This window comes from Copadichromis virginalis, linkage group LG20 (genome assembly GCF_057382275.1).
Source record: "Copadichromis virginalis isolate Kocher_CV1m ecotype Utaka linkage group LG20, C_Virginalis_male_GT1.1, whole genome shotgun sequence".
In the NCBI taxonomy this organism is placed as follows: domain Eukaryota; kingdom Metazoa; phylum Chordata; class Actinopteri; order Cichliformes; family Cichlidae; genus Copadichromis; species Copadichromis virginalis.
In genome coordinates, this window is record NC_140637.1 from 21,300,257 (window position 1) to 21,318,342 (window position 18,086).

At 42.0% G+C, this 18,086-nt stretch overlaps 1 protein-coding gene across 4 annotated transcripts in view; it reads left to right on the top strand.

The window, feature by feature from the left end:
• The window catches only part of LOC146684743 (protein bicaudal D homolog 2-like), a 40,063-nt gene that overhangs the window by 11,243 nt on the left and 10,734 nt on the right, over positions 1-18,086 (top strand). For all 4 annotated transcript variants that reach the window (XM_085443140.1, XM_085443141.1, XM_085443142.1 and 1 more), the window contains exons 2-8: positions 4,504-4,716; positions 13,108-13,260; positions 14,100-14,314; positions 14,397-14,643; positions 16,391-16,648; positions 16,790-16,993; positions 17,123-17,671. In XM_085443140.1, the coding sequence (XP_085299266.1) occupies positions 4,504-4,716; positions 13,108-13,260; positions 14,100-14,314; positions 14,397-14,643; positions 16,391-16,648; positions 16,790-16,993; positions 17,123-17,671 (1,839 nt within the window). The remainder of the gene's footprint in view (positions 1-4,503; positions 4,717-13,107; positions 13,261-14,099; positions 14,315-14,396; positions 14,644-16,390; positions 16,649-16,789; positions 16,994-17,122; positions 17,672-18,086) is intronic.

Genomic DNA, 18,086 nt, shown 5'->3' on the forward strand with positions numbered 1-18,086 from the left:
ATTAACTCTTCCCACTGCAAGAAAGTAGTGCAGAGTTAATCATAACCTCCGTGGATTTTTGTCAAAAGATGAAAGTGAATTTGTCTTTTCATTTCCCTCCGACTCCCACTGAAGAGTAAAGTCTGAAGTAAATAATTAGCTACTCTGTCATTCATTATAGCAGCTTTCACTGGTTTTGGTGTAATGTTCACTGATTAGCAAAAATGTACTCTGTAAATTTAGTGAATGCTTACAAAAGAACAAAAGCATGCACTACTGCCTGACATGATTTGCATTGCTTTCAGTACCTTACTGTACATGCGGTTGCAGAAATAACACAGAGCTATTATGTCCCACACAAATAGGTGAAATGTAGAGTAGTGTATCGGCCTGCTAGGTCACGCAAACAGTACGTGTTGCAGAGACACTTTGTTTCGCCAGTAGGTCTCTTGACTTTAACACAATGCTCCATCGCATGAACGGCTGAGAGCCGACAGCTAAATATAGAATCTCCACACACCTTGAAGCTATCTATCTTTTTCGAGTCTCTCGCTGTGCAGTGGCCTGTGAATGGAGATGGAGAGACGGACAGGAAGGTGGGGGGGGAGCATGCCTGTTTGTCGTTATAAACTGCAACTCCACGTGAGCTGTGATTCACGAGGCCAGAGAATCCATTTGGTGTATTTTTTTTTTTCTTCTCCTGCCTCTCCTCTCTTCCTCTGCATTCGCTTGCAATGACAATGCTAACAGTGACTAGCCTTCAGTGTTGCTGAAACACTGCTTTGGTATCTAGGGTCAACTCCAGCACAGAATGAGTAACTAAACTGATCCAGATGACACAGTGTGATATTGTTTAATGTTTTCCACTGGCCCCCAAAGCCCCAAAATACAGCTAAAGAAACAAGAAGTCTCATTGTCTGGAGCTGCTTTGTTGTGCCTAATCGGGCACAATTTAGCAAGATTTTGAGATTGTTCATCAACGGCTAGAAAATACTATTGTTAAATGTTTTCTGAAACTTCAGTTAGAGCAAAGGTTGAGTTGGATTTCTCATTCGGTTAAATGCAATTGCACAATGGAAGGTGTTTCATTGTGGCTGGAAAATAAAATGAGCTGTTTGAGTCTTCTTAGTTTTATCCCATCTCTATTTTGTCTGCCTTTCTTCCTGCAGTGGGCTTTGCTTTCCCAGAATGCAAGACCCCAGGAGGCTAAAGTAAAACCTTAACAATGAGATGTTTTGAGCTGGACCAGAGATACAAGTGTCAAACCCAAATCCGTCCTTGGTTTTCTAATTGGGTTTTGTTACTAAGTCTTCAAAAAGACTTCCTGCCCTTGCAAATCCATCCCTGTGCTTTGGAGCCTATTGTTCTTAATCTCCTTTCCAGAGGGTCTCCAGTAACTGTATCTTTGTAGATCACGTTGTTCTTACTTGATGCCACAGAAACTGTTTTCTTCGCCAGTGGGAAGGGAACTGAAAATAGAATTTTAGATGTGTACTTCTGCTCCACAGGGCCTCTGAGACCGGCTGTATCGATCTGTTTGTTACCTGATGGAGACCCAAAGCCCATCTCCCTTGTGCTCTTGACTCACTGGATTAGAGAAGCCCATGCAGCGGGATTCTGGCTGAGAAAACCAGAATGAACTATGTAACCTATATTCTTCCTTTACCACATAAGGCGTTGAAGATTACTAAGTAGCTGTCATGTTCAGAAGCAAGTGTTTAGCGAATCCTGAGCAGAGATCAAAAAGCAGAGAGGTGTGATTTGATCTTTGAGTCTTGATTTGTCTCAGCTTCTAATCATTGTCACTAAAGGCTGCATCCTTGGTCAGATTGGAGGACAAGGCAGTGATCTCGCCATGTTCAAACATGTTTAAACAGCCTTTGTTAAACCTAAGACTTTTTTATCAGAGGACAATCTGCCATAGCAACATTTGTTTTGGAGAAAGATAAGTTTGCAGATGACTGTTTTAGTTTAACCCATAAATGCAAACATCTCAGAGAAACCAGTAATTTGATATAAGCTTTGTCTAAGACTAGAAACATGGCAGCTTGCTTCCTTCTTCAGTAGTCTGCCTTCTTCATGTGCCCACGCATCTGTCTTCATTAATCTTATGACTTGGGTTGTTAGATCCTGTTAGGGTGAGAGAAATGTAAGAGGAAGTAATCAGACAACACTGTCATCTGAGGGGGGAAAAACCAAAAATCAGATGTGACTGGACTAATTTTGTCAGTTCCTCAATCACATGAAGCTTTATCATCAACAGTGATCATGCACTATGATGTACTAAGATCTCTAAAAGCCAGCCTAGGGTATGACCAGCCCATAATGTATGCTGTCATCTGGGTTTTGTGGTGGGATAAATCTTTTGAATTATTAGCTCTTCCTTTAGCTGTAGTCATCTGTGAGGAAATCCAGTCCACACAGCTCACTAATAAAGACCTGTCTTTGATTAGCTTTTAAGAGATTAATAATCCACATTCGCATGTCCAGTGTTAATAAAACTGCAACATATGGCAAGCTAAAGATGAATTATAAACTGTGTGGGCAGCTCACTGTGAGATAATAGGCTTGGTCACGTGCAGCCCCAATTTGCCCTCCTTTAAAGTAGCCTAAACCCACGCTTGGGGAGCGGAGATTAAAGGCCTTGGGTCACTGGGTTTTTGACTAGGGGCTCTGCGTGTTTGAAGGGCAGGCCTCGTAGATTAGATTGATTGGAGTCTTATTCAATAAAACCTATGCATCAAGATTATAATGATGGGATTCTCCTGATTACTGATTGGGTTAATCCTGTCTTTTCTAATAACTTTCTAATAAAATACAGCCTCCTGCTGATTGATGATTTGATTTGGAGAAAGGTGGCAGATGGGGGAGTTATGCAGACACGTATTTAAGTGATACTTTTATCTAGAGCTGCAAATAAAAGGCGAACAACTATGAACACTGGTTATATGTGGTTCAGTCAGAGTAGTATTTTTCTTGTTCTCACAGTGCATTTTCTGTTCAGAGCACTTCTAGGCTAAATGCAAATAGTCAGTCAATGTGTGGGTTATGTTTTTTCCCTACTAACTCATCTTGCTGAAGGACTTTTCTAAATGTACTTGTATATTGTTCACATGTTGAAATAAATTACCAATCAATCAATCAATCAATCAAACCAATGAGCTTACACTATGGCGACCGTAATCTGTCCCTGCACAGTTCACAGGAATTGCGGCGACTCCTACAATATCGGTGGGATTGTAGTGAAATGTAGGGAAAATTAGGATATTTACATTTGTTAGCCAGTAACAGAGATGCTTCTAAATGAAACACTGTCAATTATTTCTTGCCAAGTTGTGCTTCAGTCATCATCTTTCCTGAAATGTAAAAGCTATGCTAGCTAAACTGCTAAAGCAATGATGTCATGCTCCACTGTAACCCATTAAACTAGTTTTTCAGTCACATATACCTCTTAAATCCTGGAAGTAGGTCAGTTTGACTAATACAAATTTCCTGATTTGCCTCTATCTAAAGGAATTACTAGGATTAATACGATACACAGTCACACAGAGAAAATCCTGCAGCAGCTAGTCACGTGCAGTATAGGCAGTCAGAGAGAGGAGAGAGTGCGCTGCAGCTGCAAACAAGGTCAGATTCAGTGCCTCAGGTGATTTCAGATTACCGCCTACACTCGAGCTGTGAGGCAAGATGAGAATCAGAATGCCCATCCGATCACCAGCGGGTACAGGATTGAAAATGAAATCTGTAATCATGAGGTGATTATTTTGAGAAGTGAAAGTGTAGCCTAACCTAGATTCAGCTGCAGTAAAGGTCGCCGTGTCACTATGTGTTTGTGGCTTCTGCCTTGGAGGTTATAGCAAATTAGGGACAATATAGCACTTATATTAATGAAGCAGTCTGTTTCATATTGCACAAACTGCTATTCACAACCTTTAAGCAGACTGCCTCTGATAGAATGTAGAGGCTTTAGCTCGTAAGTTCTCCATAGTTGTTTAATCTTCATAAGTTCATCCCTTTCATGCAGTCTGCAAAATCAAATAATATCTGTTGACCTTTCTTTACTCTGTTATGATCTCCTAAGGTATTAAGAGCATTAGAATACAGGATCTCGTGATCACCCAGACACTAGTGCATTTGCTCTACTTTTCCTGTTTGGTTTTTCCATCTGTGGAGTCACTGCAGAGTACATGCAGGCCAATATCCTGCAGCTAACAGAGGAGAGAGGGGGAGGAAATGGGGGGAAGACAGGATCACGCAGCCCAGATGGAGCCTGACTGATTATCTCTACAGAGCAACTGCAGTATTTTTGGGGAGGTTTTTGAGCCTCAGCTAAACCACAGTAGAAGAGATCATTGTCGCTCTGGAGAGGTTGAATCACAAATAAACTTATGTCAGTCACAAACCTGATAGATGAAAATGAAAATGGCAAGTGATGCTTCATACACAAATCTCTAAATATTCTTAACAACCCCATGACACTATAGTTTAAACCAGCAACTCTCTCCTCTTTCACTGTATCTCCAGGCCTTTGGACAAGCCTACTCCAACCACAGGAAGGTGGCGGCAGATGGAGAGAGCCGAGAAGAGTCTCTGATCCAGGAGTCGGCCTGTAAGGAAGCCTACTATGAGCAGAGAGTCCTGGAACTGCAGAACGAGCTCCGGCAGACACGCAACATCCTCACCAACACCCAGTCTGAGAACGAACGCCTTAATGCCATCAGTCAAGATTTGAGAGAGGTAAAGGGAGAACCAAAATCCCACCACTGTTCTGTTTCTATTTTCTAAATAATTTTGAAATTGATTTGTTGTTTGATCAGATGTCCCTAATCGTCACTTCAGTATTGCAGTAACTTGCAGAAACAGTATTGCTCTAACCTGCTTTTTAGAACAGCTATTTAGAACATTGAGGGTGTCTGTTGATCATTTATCACCTGATGCATTTTATCTTTCTGCAAAAGCTGCAGAAAACAAACAGATATTCTTATTTATCCCTATCCTGGTATTATTTTTCTCCAGAGTAATCATTGTGCTTTTCATTTTTGCATTAGTTTCAGTTGGTTGTTGAGACTTGTGATGTACACCTACAGTACCTTTATTTGATTGACATTGCTGTCCAATCCTCTGTTATGCAGGGTGTAATTGCAGAGTCTGCTTTTTGACATGCCAAGACAAGATTAAACGTTCTCTAATGACTAGAAACACCTTGCCTTTAAGCCTAATGTGTTGTCCTTTGCACCTAATGCAGTCCAGGGTGGAGTTGTTTTTTTACAGGAAAATACTGAGACCATGGGAAATATGCTGTGTTACAAAAGGATTTTGTAACACAGCATAGTTATTTGGACTGCTGCCTTAACTCATTAGAAACATCACTCGTTATAAAAACCCCACCTTAGACAAGCCCTTTTCTGATAACCAGAAGCACAAGGAAGTTGTTTCTCAAAACTGAGCACACTCTTTGGACATTCCTGTACTTTATCATACATATAATTCTGGAAACCTTTGTATGTGTCCCAATTTGGACAATGTCTCCCACTTTTACTGTTTCAATTTACATATACTCACTGCTAATTTGCCCTCATTAGAAGAGACAATTGCACAGCACATAGTGTATGTAGCTCATGTTATTTGCCAATGGTCATGTATGTCCAATGTTGTGTGACTCAGTTGGTGAGGAGGTTAAAATTACAAGAGTGGACTATATATTTAAATCATGCTGCGCTTTAGGGAAGGACTTTTGACACAAAGACGGGAGACATAAAAGTAAAAAAACAGTAACAGAGGCTGGCAGGAAGGCAGGGGGAAGCTTTCACCATTCGAGCTCCTCGCTCCCTTGACGGGCAAATCAAGGCAGGAATACTAAAGAGGGAATCTTAAGTCACAAGTTGTTTGAAGAGTTTGGCTTCGTGTCAAAGAAAGAAGCGGAGTAATGCTAATGCTAATTGCATGCTGATTTGAAAGGGGAATTTATTTGCACTCACAGCTCTAGGTTGGGTGCTTCACATGTCAGAGAGCACTTTCTGCACACTCTAATTTATTCGGAGTGCATTGGTTCCAAAAATACTTTTCATTTTGAAAGTTAAAAGATCAGTGTTAGCTCTATCGCTGGTTCTATCCCACTCACCCAAATGACACCTTGGGATAGGATTCAGGAGGTGGATCGATAGATGTATGAAAGATTAGTGTTGCTATACCCGTTCCATACATATATCTCCACTCCAGCGCTGTTCAACACTCAACAATAGGCCTATATTCTGCAGTGTGATATTAAGGGTGTCTGGTTTTGTTTCTGTCTGTTCTGATAGCTAATGGCACCTAATCTTGTTGTGTTTGTGCACAGCAGATTTAGCTGAGTCTGCTGTTTTGCAGGTCAAGTTGGTAATTGGGAGGGTGAAGGACTCCCCTCCTGAGTCCCAAGACTTTGGTAGACATCTGCTTGACACAGATGTCAGCAGTGTTTCTTCCTCAGATTAGTGAAAGACTTAAAAATGGCATGTCCCGCACAACGACTTAAGTTCCAGAAAGCTCTAAATTCCACTATAATTAGGTCAGCTGCTGCTCAGCTCTGCATCTACACTGGTATAATTCGAACGTTATTGAAGACAGATGTGCCCCACTAGAAATGTTTTTGTAACAGAGGAGGAGTTCCCCTTTATAAAACCTTGCACCAGCTTCCATTCATTCATCAGTTTCCAGCTTAAACATAATTACTGATAACATGCCTCTTAAATCTTTAGTTGAATCTTTGAGAGAAAAGCAAATACAGCCTTTGCTGCATGTCGCATGTACAGCTGTAACTGGTGTTGCACTGGTGGTCTCCTTGGCCTTTCTGCAGGTGCCATTCCCTTTATAAACACTCTGTTGCATAGCAATGGGCCCCGGACAGTTCTAATTGGTTGGATAAAAGGGTCTAGAGTGTAAATCACACCATGTATGGGAGATAATGATGCCCTTCCAACTGTACGTTGGTGGGTGCTAGGAGTGTGTCTGGCAGGCAAATAGAGGCAGCCTGGGCACTGAGGCTGGCATTGTGAGTGGACTGACATGACTGAAAGAGGCCTTTGTCTCTTGGATTTCAAATTAGCCCCAAAGCGTAGGCTGGGAGAGGAGGAGGAGAGCCCTTGGAGATGATAAGAATGGTATGAGAGAAAGACAAGGGGGCCTAAAATCCGTTAGAGAACGAGAGACGCTTAATGGGACTAAATCCAAGGAAAATTGAGGACTGTCCTGCTTTTCCCAGACTGCATGGCTAATCAAATTGAGAAAGGAGTGTGACTGAATGACTCAATTTTTCTTTCTTTTTTTCATGGAATGCAGCTGACAGTTGGGTTGTAGGCCTTTGTGTTTGTTTTAAAGTGAAGTTTATGTATTTTCTTTTATTTTTTTAGTCCTGCAATTCTACAAGGTTCCTCTGAAGAGCTGTTTTATTTGGAGTGGAATTAAGATCACTTAAAGAATTACAAAATGCATGAGAATCACAATTTCAACTATAAGAAAAGCATCACAGTACATGAATGTGGAAGCATCACTCATTATAAATGGATTTTGCCTCTCTGTAGAACAGTTCATTTATAGCCATTTTAGTTGCTGGTTTTCAGCCCGTTTACATGCCACACATTTAAGCCTACCAGGCACTCTTCCGTGCCAAAGACTCAAATGTTAGCCCAAAGCACTGATAAGACACATTTCAGTGCTACACTGCAGTCTACAGGATTATATCCACACAAAGAGCCAGTACCATTGTGGGGAGGCGCACTCTAATAGGCATGACTTCATTAAATTCAATCTCGTGTCATGAGAGGAATGTGCCTCCGACGATGCCTCACAGAATGGGAACCTCCGTTGCATGCCTTTCAGGAAATTATCAAGCAAAGATGAAGAAAAAAGGGTGAAAATGTTACCAGTGTAATTCACTCTATTCGCTCTTTTGTCTTGTAGAGTGTTTCCAGCACAGCATAATTGTGCTTTCAGTGATTGCTTATAGTACACAGTTTCTTTTGCATGAGTCAGGATGTTGTGTTGACACACTTGCTTGTGCTTTCACTTCAGGTCTATTGTTGTCCTTTGATATTTCACATGCTTGAACCATCTCTCTCTCACTCATAAGTTGGGTGTTGTGCTGTTTTATCTGTTACCATAATGTGGAAGCCATTCAAACGTTAAACATGACTGGTTTTTCCACTTCATTGGCACAGTAAATGACATCAAGCATCGGCCTACCTCCCACCCCTTAATTTAAGTGCTGTTTAACTATCTGGATTAAACACCTGACCGAGTAGTGGGGAATTAAGAAAAGGGAAGTGTCTGCACTGATGAGATGAGATTGAACAGCCGGTTGAAGATCTCTGCTAAAACAAATAGAAAATAAAACGCATGCTTTTCAGTGGTGCAATAGTAGAACGGAGCCTTTGATGCAGGATGTTACAGCTGTGCTGCAGTTTTACGTTGATTATTGTAAGATCAGAGTTGAGTGGTATAGCGATCCAAGAGGGGATGCTCTTTGTTCGCCATTATCATCTGACATGAGGTTAATGGAATAGGACTCAAAGAGGGCTCTGCGGTGTTGGTGTTGACTGCCCTATTTTTTCTTCTTACATTAATGCCAAGACAGATCGACTCTTGTCCTGCTGTACTGACAAGACAGGGAGGCTATATGCTAGGAAAAGGTTTAAAAAATGAGTTCTCAGAAAATAATCAGTAGTAGAAGAGCTGTGAAGACACCAAAGACAGATACAAGCCAGATTGACCTTGATCTTTTTACACAAGCCATGGTTACTACTGCTGTCACAAGTGATCTACATCCTAGTCAAACCCTCCAGATATTATGTGGGTTAATTAGAGAAACAACATTATCACTTTAGCTAGCTGCTTCTCTTCTAGACTCAGGCTTTCTGAGGGAGCATCTGATGCATCTGGGTACCTTCACATTTTGTTGGCAAGTAAGATTATGACAAAAAATGGCAGATAAATTTGCCTGAATTTTTTTTAGTCAAGTTATGGCATAAAGCTTTGAACATGCATTCTTCGTTTAAGGTTTAATTCCAAGCACCAATCAGGGTTTTCATGGTAGATTAATGGATGTTAATAAATCAACAACAAACCCATTGGCCTACACGTTCACTTAAACTAATGGGTGTAAACACATTTGTTCACTCTTCTGCACTCTCATCCAAATGACCTCAAAAACACTATTTCACTGTACACCCTGTGGGCTTTTCCACAGTGTCGCATTGTGCTAAGTACCACCAGCCACTCATTCACCAGGTTCCATTCACATTTTAGCTTTTCACAGTCTGAGTGAAAAGTGTGACCTTGGCTGTGTTTTTGCTCCCTAGTGGAGTCTGGGTAAGATGAAGAGAATGACAATTGGTTGCAGCAGGAAGGAGGATAAAAGCAGTTTTACTTTCACCCACATTCTTGGTGTCGACAGCAGTAGGATGCCCTTAGGCTTTATTTTTCCTTTGCTGTGTTTGAAGTTATACTGGGGGGGTTGAGTTCATCTGTGATTTATTCTTCGTCTCTTCTTAAGAGATGGCTTTGGCTGCAAGTTTAGTTAGACTAAACATGAGCTGACGTGACCTTGAGTTACTTTAGAGACTGCAGGGCATTTAAAGTTTTTATTATTTTCTTTTTATAATCACTGAACTTGTCCGATCTTGGTTTTATCTGATAGAAAGATATGATAGGGCTAAAGTTTATCACACTGCCTCTTACAGCATTCTGGGATGCAAGAGCAGAGGTGAGGGTTGGAAAATGAAAGCAGCAGTTTTAGTGCAAAATGCAGATCAGTGGTGTCAGAAAAAGAAGCTGAGAAAGGGGGTAAAAAAAATAAAATATTATTAAGCTGATGTGCACTTTGCTTCAGGTCATCTGGGAGCTTCTCTGCACTTTGTGTATGTTTGTGGGGGAAAAAATGAATATGTGCAAAGTGAGGATATAGAGTGAAATTGAGGTCAGTGGAGTGAGTGTGTTAAGAGAAGGAGCAGAAAGAGGATAAAAATATATTCATAGTAGGCCTGCTTGTGCTGTAATATAAATAATACAGCTCTGTGACATCTGGGAGTCTAGGCAACGCTTTCAGGGAAGCAAACCCCGGGTAAGAGACTAGTAAAAATGGATTTTGTTTTTCAGAAATGCAAGCTGGATTCTCTGGTGTTATTAAGAACACAGCAGGGCCTTTAACAAAGCATTAAAACATTCCTAATCTACACTTGTGTTAATCTGGAAACTTTGCGTCTGTGGCTTACTGGCTGATGGAACCATTTCTCATATAAATAGAGGTTAGAGTGGCTAAAACACATTTGGAAATTGCTCCGAGCTCTGGGAGATTTAAGTGGGCTCAGCCTTTCTATGCTGTCAAAAGCAGTTTACTGGTGACAAGAAAGCTCGAGATTTGAAATGGAGAGAGTTTAGACTGTCTAGCTGGAAGATGCTCTACGTCTCTGTGTCTCTCTCTCTCGCTCCTGACTGTATGACCTTGAATGTTCACAACTCTGCTGTGTGTAGTCTGTGCACATGCACACACTACCCCATCTCTGTTTTAAATATCTAATATATCGTGCCTTTGCTATAATGATGCAGCGTGGCTGAACAACCTGGTGTTTTTGCTGCCACCCACTTTGCATAAAGTGGCACATTTGTCTCTGTGTGTGTGTGTGTTTGGGGGGGCGTACGCGGCTGTTGTTTAAGGCAGCTGTCCAGACGTCACCTGTAGTGACAACAGTTACAAACCACACTTAAGCCTGTGATCGCGGCGCCTTGTCACCGCTCTCCTTTGGCGGCACCACAAATTGCCTTCACAATGTCGCACCTCACAGCCACACACACCCACATTATTGTGAATTATCAAAAACATCCCCCGGGGAGCCTCATTTCTCTCTCCCAGTTAAATGTTATTTGTTCTTTGTAGCAGGAACACATGTGGCCACCACAGCCTTTACTTACATTTTCTGTCACACAGCCAGGCTGTTGCCCTGTTCTCAGTCTTTGGGGGGCTCAGTGTAGCAGAGGATGTAGAAGCAAGGTGAAAGGTTAAGACCCTGCCATGCATTTAAATCAGAATGGAGTGGGATCTTAATCAGGTTCAGCGGCAGCTTGTATTCATTTGGACCAAACAGCACTGACCCTCCAGCTGAGGCACATAACCCTGACAAGAAAGTGACCTGAAAGCCAGCTGACACAGCTCGTCTGAGCCTTAATGAAACACTCGAATCTTTTAATCTAATATTATTTTGAATTTCTCCAAAGCTCTTTTTATTTTTGCTTTAATTTAGCTCTCGTTCAGAAGTCAGAACCACTCTGCAGAAGCTTAGTGGTAGGACAGAGCTCATGCATTATTTAGCAATGCACCGACATCAGGGCTTTTGCACAGCAAACACCCACACTCATTAGACATGCCCAAAACCCTGTTGAATTTTAATGCACCTTCGAACGTCAGCTTTAGCCCAGGTCTGCAAAAAGTGATTAATTATTACAGAGACAGAGGACAGGGTGTGTGTACTCGTCATCATTGGGGATTTAGTAACTTCTTTGTTATTTTTTTTTTAGTAAGCAAGTAAATTCTATTTCCAAAAAGAGTCACAAGAAATAGTCTCCTGAGACATAATATTGAGATAGGTTTTTTTTTTTTTTTTTTTTTAGAAGGATGAATTATTGTTTACTTTTAAAACAGTTTCATTATGTAATAAAGATATTGTACTCAGTTATGAGTGATGTGTGACTCCTGTAGGTCATTTCTCTCTGAAGGTTTCTGTGCATATTGGACTAAAAGGTGTTATTACCTCACTCTGCTTCCATTACAAATCTCACTGATGTGAATTCAGTTTTGACATGATGCCGATATGAGAAATTCTGCAAATAGAAAACCTCCCAGGAGTGACTCCTTTTATCCTGAAAGGATCTGAGAGCAAGGATTGTGATTTGGACACATGACGACTGCATGAGAGGAAGGGGCCACCTGGCTAGGGATTGGGAGGCTAATTGTCCCTCTGTTGTTAGGTTATCGCTGCCAAGGGAAGGACACGCATTACATATATACCAGCACGCAAACACACATGCAAATCCAAAACGTAGAGGCTGCTATTCTTGTCTTTCTGAGAAACAAATGTAAATATACGCAGATTCTTCTCCTGTTCAGGTGTGTGTGGATTGAACCTTTGCCACCCAGTACTTGCATACATGCTCACTTAGTTGAAAAGGCACAGCGCCCAACAGCTGTTAGCGAGTGTCCACTTACTTCACCTGAGAACTGTGATGTTTCTCACCTAAGTCCAGGTTACTTGTGCTTTGGAATGAATCAGCAGCAATAATAAAAAAGCATTAGACAAGCTAGTAAGGACATGGGTGGCTCAGCAGGGCTGACCGGATCCTTATGGCTTTTAGTTTGTTGGCGTGGGGGAAGGACATGCCGTTTACCTCTCTAACCCTTTATATAATTAATGGTGCCTTTTCTACACAGAAAGAGGGCTCAAACTGCATTTGGAAAACATCATGCTATCATGCAATAATTGCTAAGCAATCACACTATTGACATAATGACTCTTTGCATGTTTATTCTTTTTTCTTTTGTACCAGCATTTTGCTTTACTGGGACACAACTTAGCATATATCAGTATATCAGACAATTTTGCAATGAAATGTAGATAACCATTGCCATTTCTTGTTCTGGAAATGGTCCTTCTGTAGTTCCGTACAGGGAATCAACCCTAATGAGACTCCTCTTTAGAAAATTAGACCACTACAGAGCTTTCTATCCACTGAAAGGCTGTCACCAGGAGAGATAAGTAGGCTTCAGTCTCTTTGGTGCCATCAGAACTGGCAGGCAAGCACACTTGTGGCCCGCTGCCCAGATAGACACCTGGCACCTCCCTCTCGAACACAAAGAGACGCGCGCACACACACACACACACACACACACACACACACACACACACACACACACACACACACACACTTAGTTTGACCAGATGGGCGCTCTTAAAGTGTTAAAGAGCCCACGTGACACAAAAGGTTAAACTAAAGCAACAATATCCAGTCACTTGGCATCTCTCACACTTGGCCCAAGAAGATTGAAATAGTGGTCATTGACAGCTCTTCTTCTTCTCTCTCTGCCTATCTCCTCTGGCTTTACAGAGCAGCCAGATGGTGGAGCTCCAGAGGAATCAGCTGCGCGATGACATCAAGGAGTACAAGTTCAGGGAGTCTCGTCTGCTGCAGGATTACACCGAACTGGAGGAAGAGAACATCTCACTGCAGAAGCAGGTCTCCATGCTCAAGCAAAGTCAGGTGAGAAGAGAGCAACACTGCAGCTGTTCATGTCACAAGCATGTATCATTTAAATTGTGTTACAGGTGGAATTATATTAGCAAAATGAAAAGGGATGGGTATGAGAGCAAAAATAAACTAAATGTGCCTTCACTGCTATCATGAAGCTCACTCTTTGGCATATTTAAATGAACTAAAAATATTTTTCCATTATATTGCAGATGCTTTAAAAGATTAGCCTTAATTACACTGGTGGCTTCAGGCATACCACCTACTTTGTCAACATACATTAACTGTATGCTGGATTTTAGTAGCCCTCTTACATACAAGCTCAAAAACTTTGCGCTTTAACATTCAGATTTAAGTGTGATATTAAAATCATCCTCAGCTTCTTCTTGTTTTCCCATAATGTCTTGCTGTGGGAGCATTTGAAAGACTCAGCAGCTATATCAGAGAGTCTATCATGGTACAAAACACTTCCTGGGTTTATTCAAATGCCATGAAAGCTAAAAAAAATCCTCTTTTTACATAAAGCGCAGCTATATTTACAGCATGGATATTTCCACTTGATGATGCTGTTTATGCCTGAGCTCTTGATCCTCTTCTTAACCCCTTGGATAGTGTTATATATTCATTAGACATGGCATGAATTATACAGATATTACTGCTGTTTAGGGAATGAAAAGGATTCCCAAATCAAATTCCCTTTAAAATCTAAATTAAAAGGAGAATCAGATGGATGTGTTCTTACCTAACATTATCTTGAGCAATTTTACAGCTTAATGGCTCATTTTAATTGGAGCTGCTAATATGCATTCTGTGATTCTGAAACTCGTGATAGTGGTTTCCTGTCCTCCCAGGTGGAGTTTGAGGGTTTGAAGCATGAGATCCGTCGCCTAGAGGAGGACACTCAGTTCCTTAACAGCCAGCTAGAGGATGCCATCCGTCTAAAGGAGATTGCTGAACGTCAACTGAGTGAGGCTCTGGAGACCATCAAGACGGAGCGTGAGCTGAAGGCGTCCCTGCGGAAAGAGCTTTCCCACTACATGAACATTGGTGACACTCTGTACAACAGGTAAATGGAACAGAAACCAGGTTCTCATACACTTCACAAGAGAAGCTCTTAATAACATACAGTTTCCACATTGTTTCTTCAGTCCTCTCAGCATTTCTCTGGATGGTCTCAAGTTCAGCGACGATGCTGCAACTGAACCTAACAACGACGAGGCTCTCCACGGATATGAGAATGGCTTCATCAAACTGGCCAATGCCATCACTGACGACAACCGGATCCCCATGCCTAAGAAAGAAGAGCTTTTCCGTCCTGTTCCCAGCCTTGTTGATGACCTGCTCAGCGAACTTAACATCTCAGAGATCCAGAAGCTCAAACAGCAGCTGATGCAGGTTTGTGTTTTTGCATGAGAGCTTGTGTTTTCTGCTCACGATACAATATACGGTGGTCTGTTTTCATAGCAATGCTTTCTCAGCTTATTTCTCTTATTGGGTGTGAATCATTTTTATGCTGTTACACACTGAATTATTACCAGGAAACGCTAGAACGAAAGACATGCAATTCCTGTTTAGTGGCTCATGTAAGTGGTTTTTTAGACTTTGAACTATGACTGTTCACAGTTGCCAGTTTATTAGCATCACTTAGATCAAAGTAATCTGATAGTTCAGCAATACTGGAAGTTATAATGTTCAACTTTTGAAATTCAGTTTGATTGGGTTGTTTTGTTTTTGTTTGTTTTTTTTTTACAAATAATCCTATTTTGTTCACTCTATTTATGTTTGTTGGCAAAATAGCAAAAGTTGAATATGTCTGTATAAAATGCAATTAATTCCCAAACACTCATAAACATCTTTAAATGGTTTTACATTTTTACAAGTTACAAGTTAAAAATTGTCACATTTACACTAGAATTTATTGGAGGGCTGTGGGGATGGACTCCTTCAGTGTTAACTGGGTGTAGCTGACCTGAAATCTCAGTGTATATTTGGTTGAACGGAAGGTGATCTTACAGCGGAGCGTTGTATCGTGCCCCAGTCTGCTGCAGGGATCTAAATCTCCTTACAGCAAAGTTAATCCAGGGAGACGCGCACACATATCCTGCTCCGTGTGACCCCAAGGCGGCGGGTGGTGGCACCGGAGGACCTGCCATCTGCTTGATCATCACTCCATGAGTCCAAGGCCACAACTGATTGGGCACCATGGTTACCAGAAAATACTAGCAACCTGTGGATAGTGGATAGATTTGATGCCTAAGTCTTTTTTTTTTCTCCCTTCATCAAACATAAATATGGTTGCTGGATTAATGTGGGAACTTGAAGCCACCACAGTGCTGTTTATTGTAATAGACAGACTGTCAGACTGTGACAAAATCCCATGTTTGATATGACCCAACAACATATTATTCAGCCCACTAAGACCTTCTGACACATCACTCCACAGATTCCTGGCAGCAATCAGAGCAGAGGAAACAAAAAACATTCCTTCTCATTTAGTCAAACTCTGCTGCTCCTGTGTCTTAACTCATACTATTCTTATTCCTTTAGAGATAAATCCCAAACGTCCACTCATTGGAAGTTAACTTATTAGTCCTTGGCAATTCAGCATTTACGACAGATTCTGCAGGATAAGGATGGCCACTGCTATGCTGACTGCCCATAAACACTATTTCAAGCATTGGTGTCTCATAAAAGTTTTTAATGTGACCACTGATGTAAATAAAGGAGTGCTCTTGAGCACAACAAGCCGATCTGGTAAAGCATGCAGTCACTTCTAGAAATGAATCTTCACGAGCTATTGTGAAATAATAAATTATGCATGCAGATGAGCATGATACTTTAATATTATTTACAGAGCAGATTCCGAAATAGCTCAGTGCTTGCAAAAGCACAACTTTGTGTGCGTCTTTGTGTAAGATGACACACCCAGGCTGTCCAGCAGACTGTCAAGGTCATCCTGATTCTGATGTCAGACCTAGCGAGCGATATTCCTCTCATACATACATGATAGACAATCCAGATATATAACAGGATTTAAAGACATGAGTCCTTCATCAGATTAGCAAGTTAACAAAAACTGCAAAAGTGCATGTGTTACAGGGCGAGGTCCTTTTGCTAATTGTGTCTCTGCATTTCTACACAGATGGAGCGTGAGAAGGTCAACCTGATGTCCACTCTGCAGGACTCCCAGAAACAGCTAGAGCAGGCGAACGGTGCTCTGTCAGAGCATCAGGAGAAGGTCAACCGCCTCACAGAGAACCTCAATGCCATCCGCAAGCTCCAAGCCAGCAAGGAGCGCCAGTCTGCTTTGGATAATGAGAAAGAACGCGATAGCCACGAAGATGTAGACTATTATGAGGTTGACATCAACGGACCTGAGATCCTGGAGTGCAAGTACAAGGTAAATGGCACGTGGTCGTTGTAGGCAGCGCAAAATGTCAAATTAAATTTGAAACCTGCAGGAAAACGAAATAGGGTCAAGTCCGAAAAATGTCGTGCATTTGGGTTTCATTTACACTCGCATGTGATCTTGCTTCTCTAGGTTGCGGTGTCAGAGGCAGGAGAGCTGAAGGAGGAACTGAAGACCCTGAAAGCAGAATACCAGGCCTGTCAGTCACGTTACGAAGAGGAGCGCACTCGTCTGGCAACCGATGTGACAACACTTAAAGAGAACCTGACAACTCTGGAGAAGACCAGCCATGCAGAGAGAGAAGAGAAAGCCAAGCTTGAGAAAGAGCTGCGCAAGGTGAGGTGTTTCTCTAGACATGTTTATTTTTGATGTTTTTATATATGCCTTATTTTTAAAAAAGCTTTTTCATTTTTTTGTAGTGAAATAATGCAGGGTTTTTTGGGGTTTTTTTTGGTGTGTTCTCAGTTGAGTGACGTGGCAGGCGAGTCTCAGGGTAGTCTGAGTGTGGCACAGGATGAGCTGGTCACCTTCAGTGAAGAACTGGCCACCCTCTACAACCATGTCTGCATGTGCAACAACGAAACCCCCAACCGCGTTATGCTCGACTTCTACAAAGAGGGTAAGGGTGGTCGTAGCAGCCCGGAAGGCCGCGGCCGCCGCTCTCCCATCCTGCTCACCAAGGGCCTCTTCCCTGAGCCCAGTAAGACCGACCTGAGCGATGGAGCACCTTCCCCGATCTCTTCCCTGCCTTCTCCTGTGTCTGACCACCGACGCGAGCCCATGAACATCTACAATCTGGTTGCCATCATCAGAGACCAGATTAAGCACCTGCAGCTGGCAGTGGACCGCACCACCGAGCTGTCACGCCAGAGGGTTGCTTCTCTGGAGCTGGGCACTGTGGCCGACAAGGACAAGGAAGCCTGCATGGAGGAGATCCTCAAACTGAAATCCCTGCTCAGCACCAAGAGGGAACAGATTGCCACCCTGCGCACTGTCCTCAAGGCCAACAAGCAGGTAGGTTGATCTGTTTGAGCGTCTGTAAACAAAGTACTCTCAATACAAACATTTGTCATTGTCCACAAAAGTTAGAAATAGAGGTAGGGGGAATTATTTTGGGTGTGTTCAGCTGCTGAAGCAAATTCTTTACAGTCTAGATCTATAACAAACACTGGTTGAGAGAGCGGCTGTATGGTGACAGCTGCCTCGAGTATTTGTGTGGTTAGATTCAGAGAACAGCTTTACAAAGCAAAAAGAACCATAACCCAGAGGCGGAGTGTGTATGCAGTTGTTTGGTAGCCATTTGAAGTATGCATGTGGCTACACAGTGTGCATTAGAACACAGATGTGAAAATAACTCATAAACCGCACAGCTAGGGTTTTTAAAATGAACATTAGCAGCTGAAATCATGCGCCATAATAAAAGAATTAG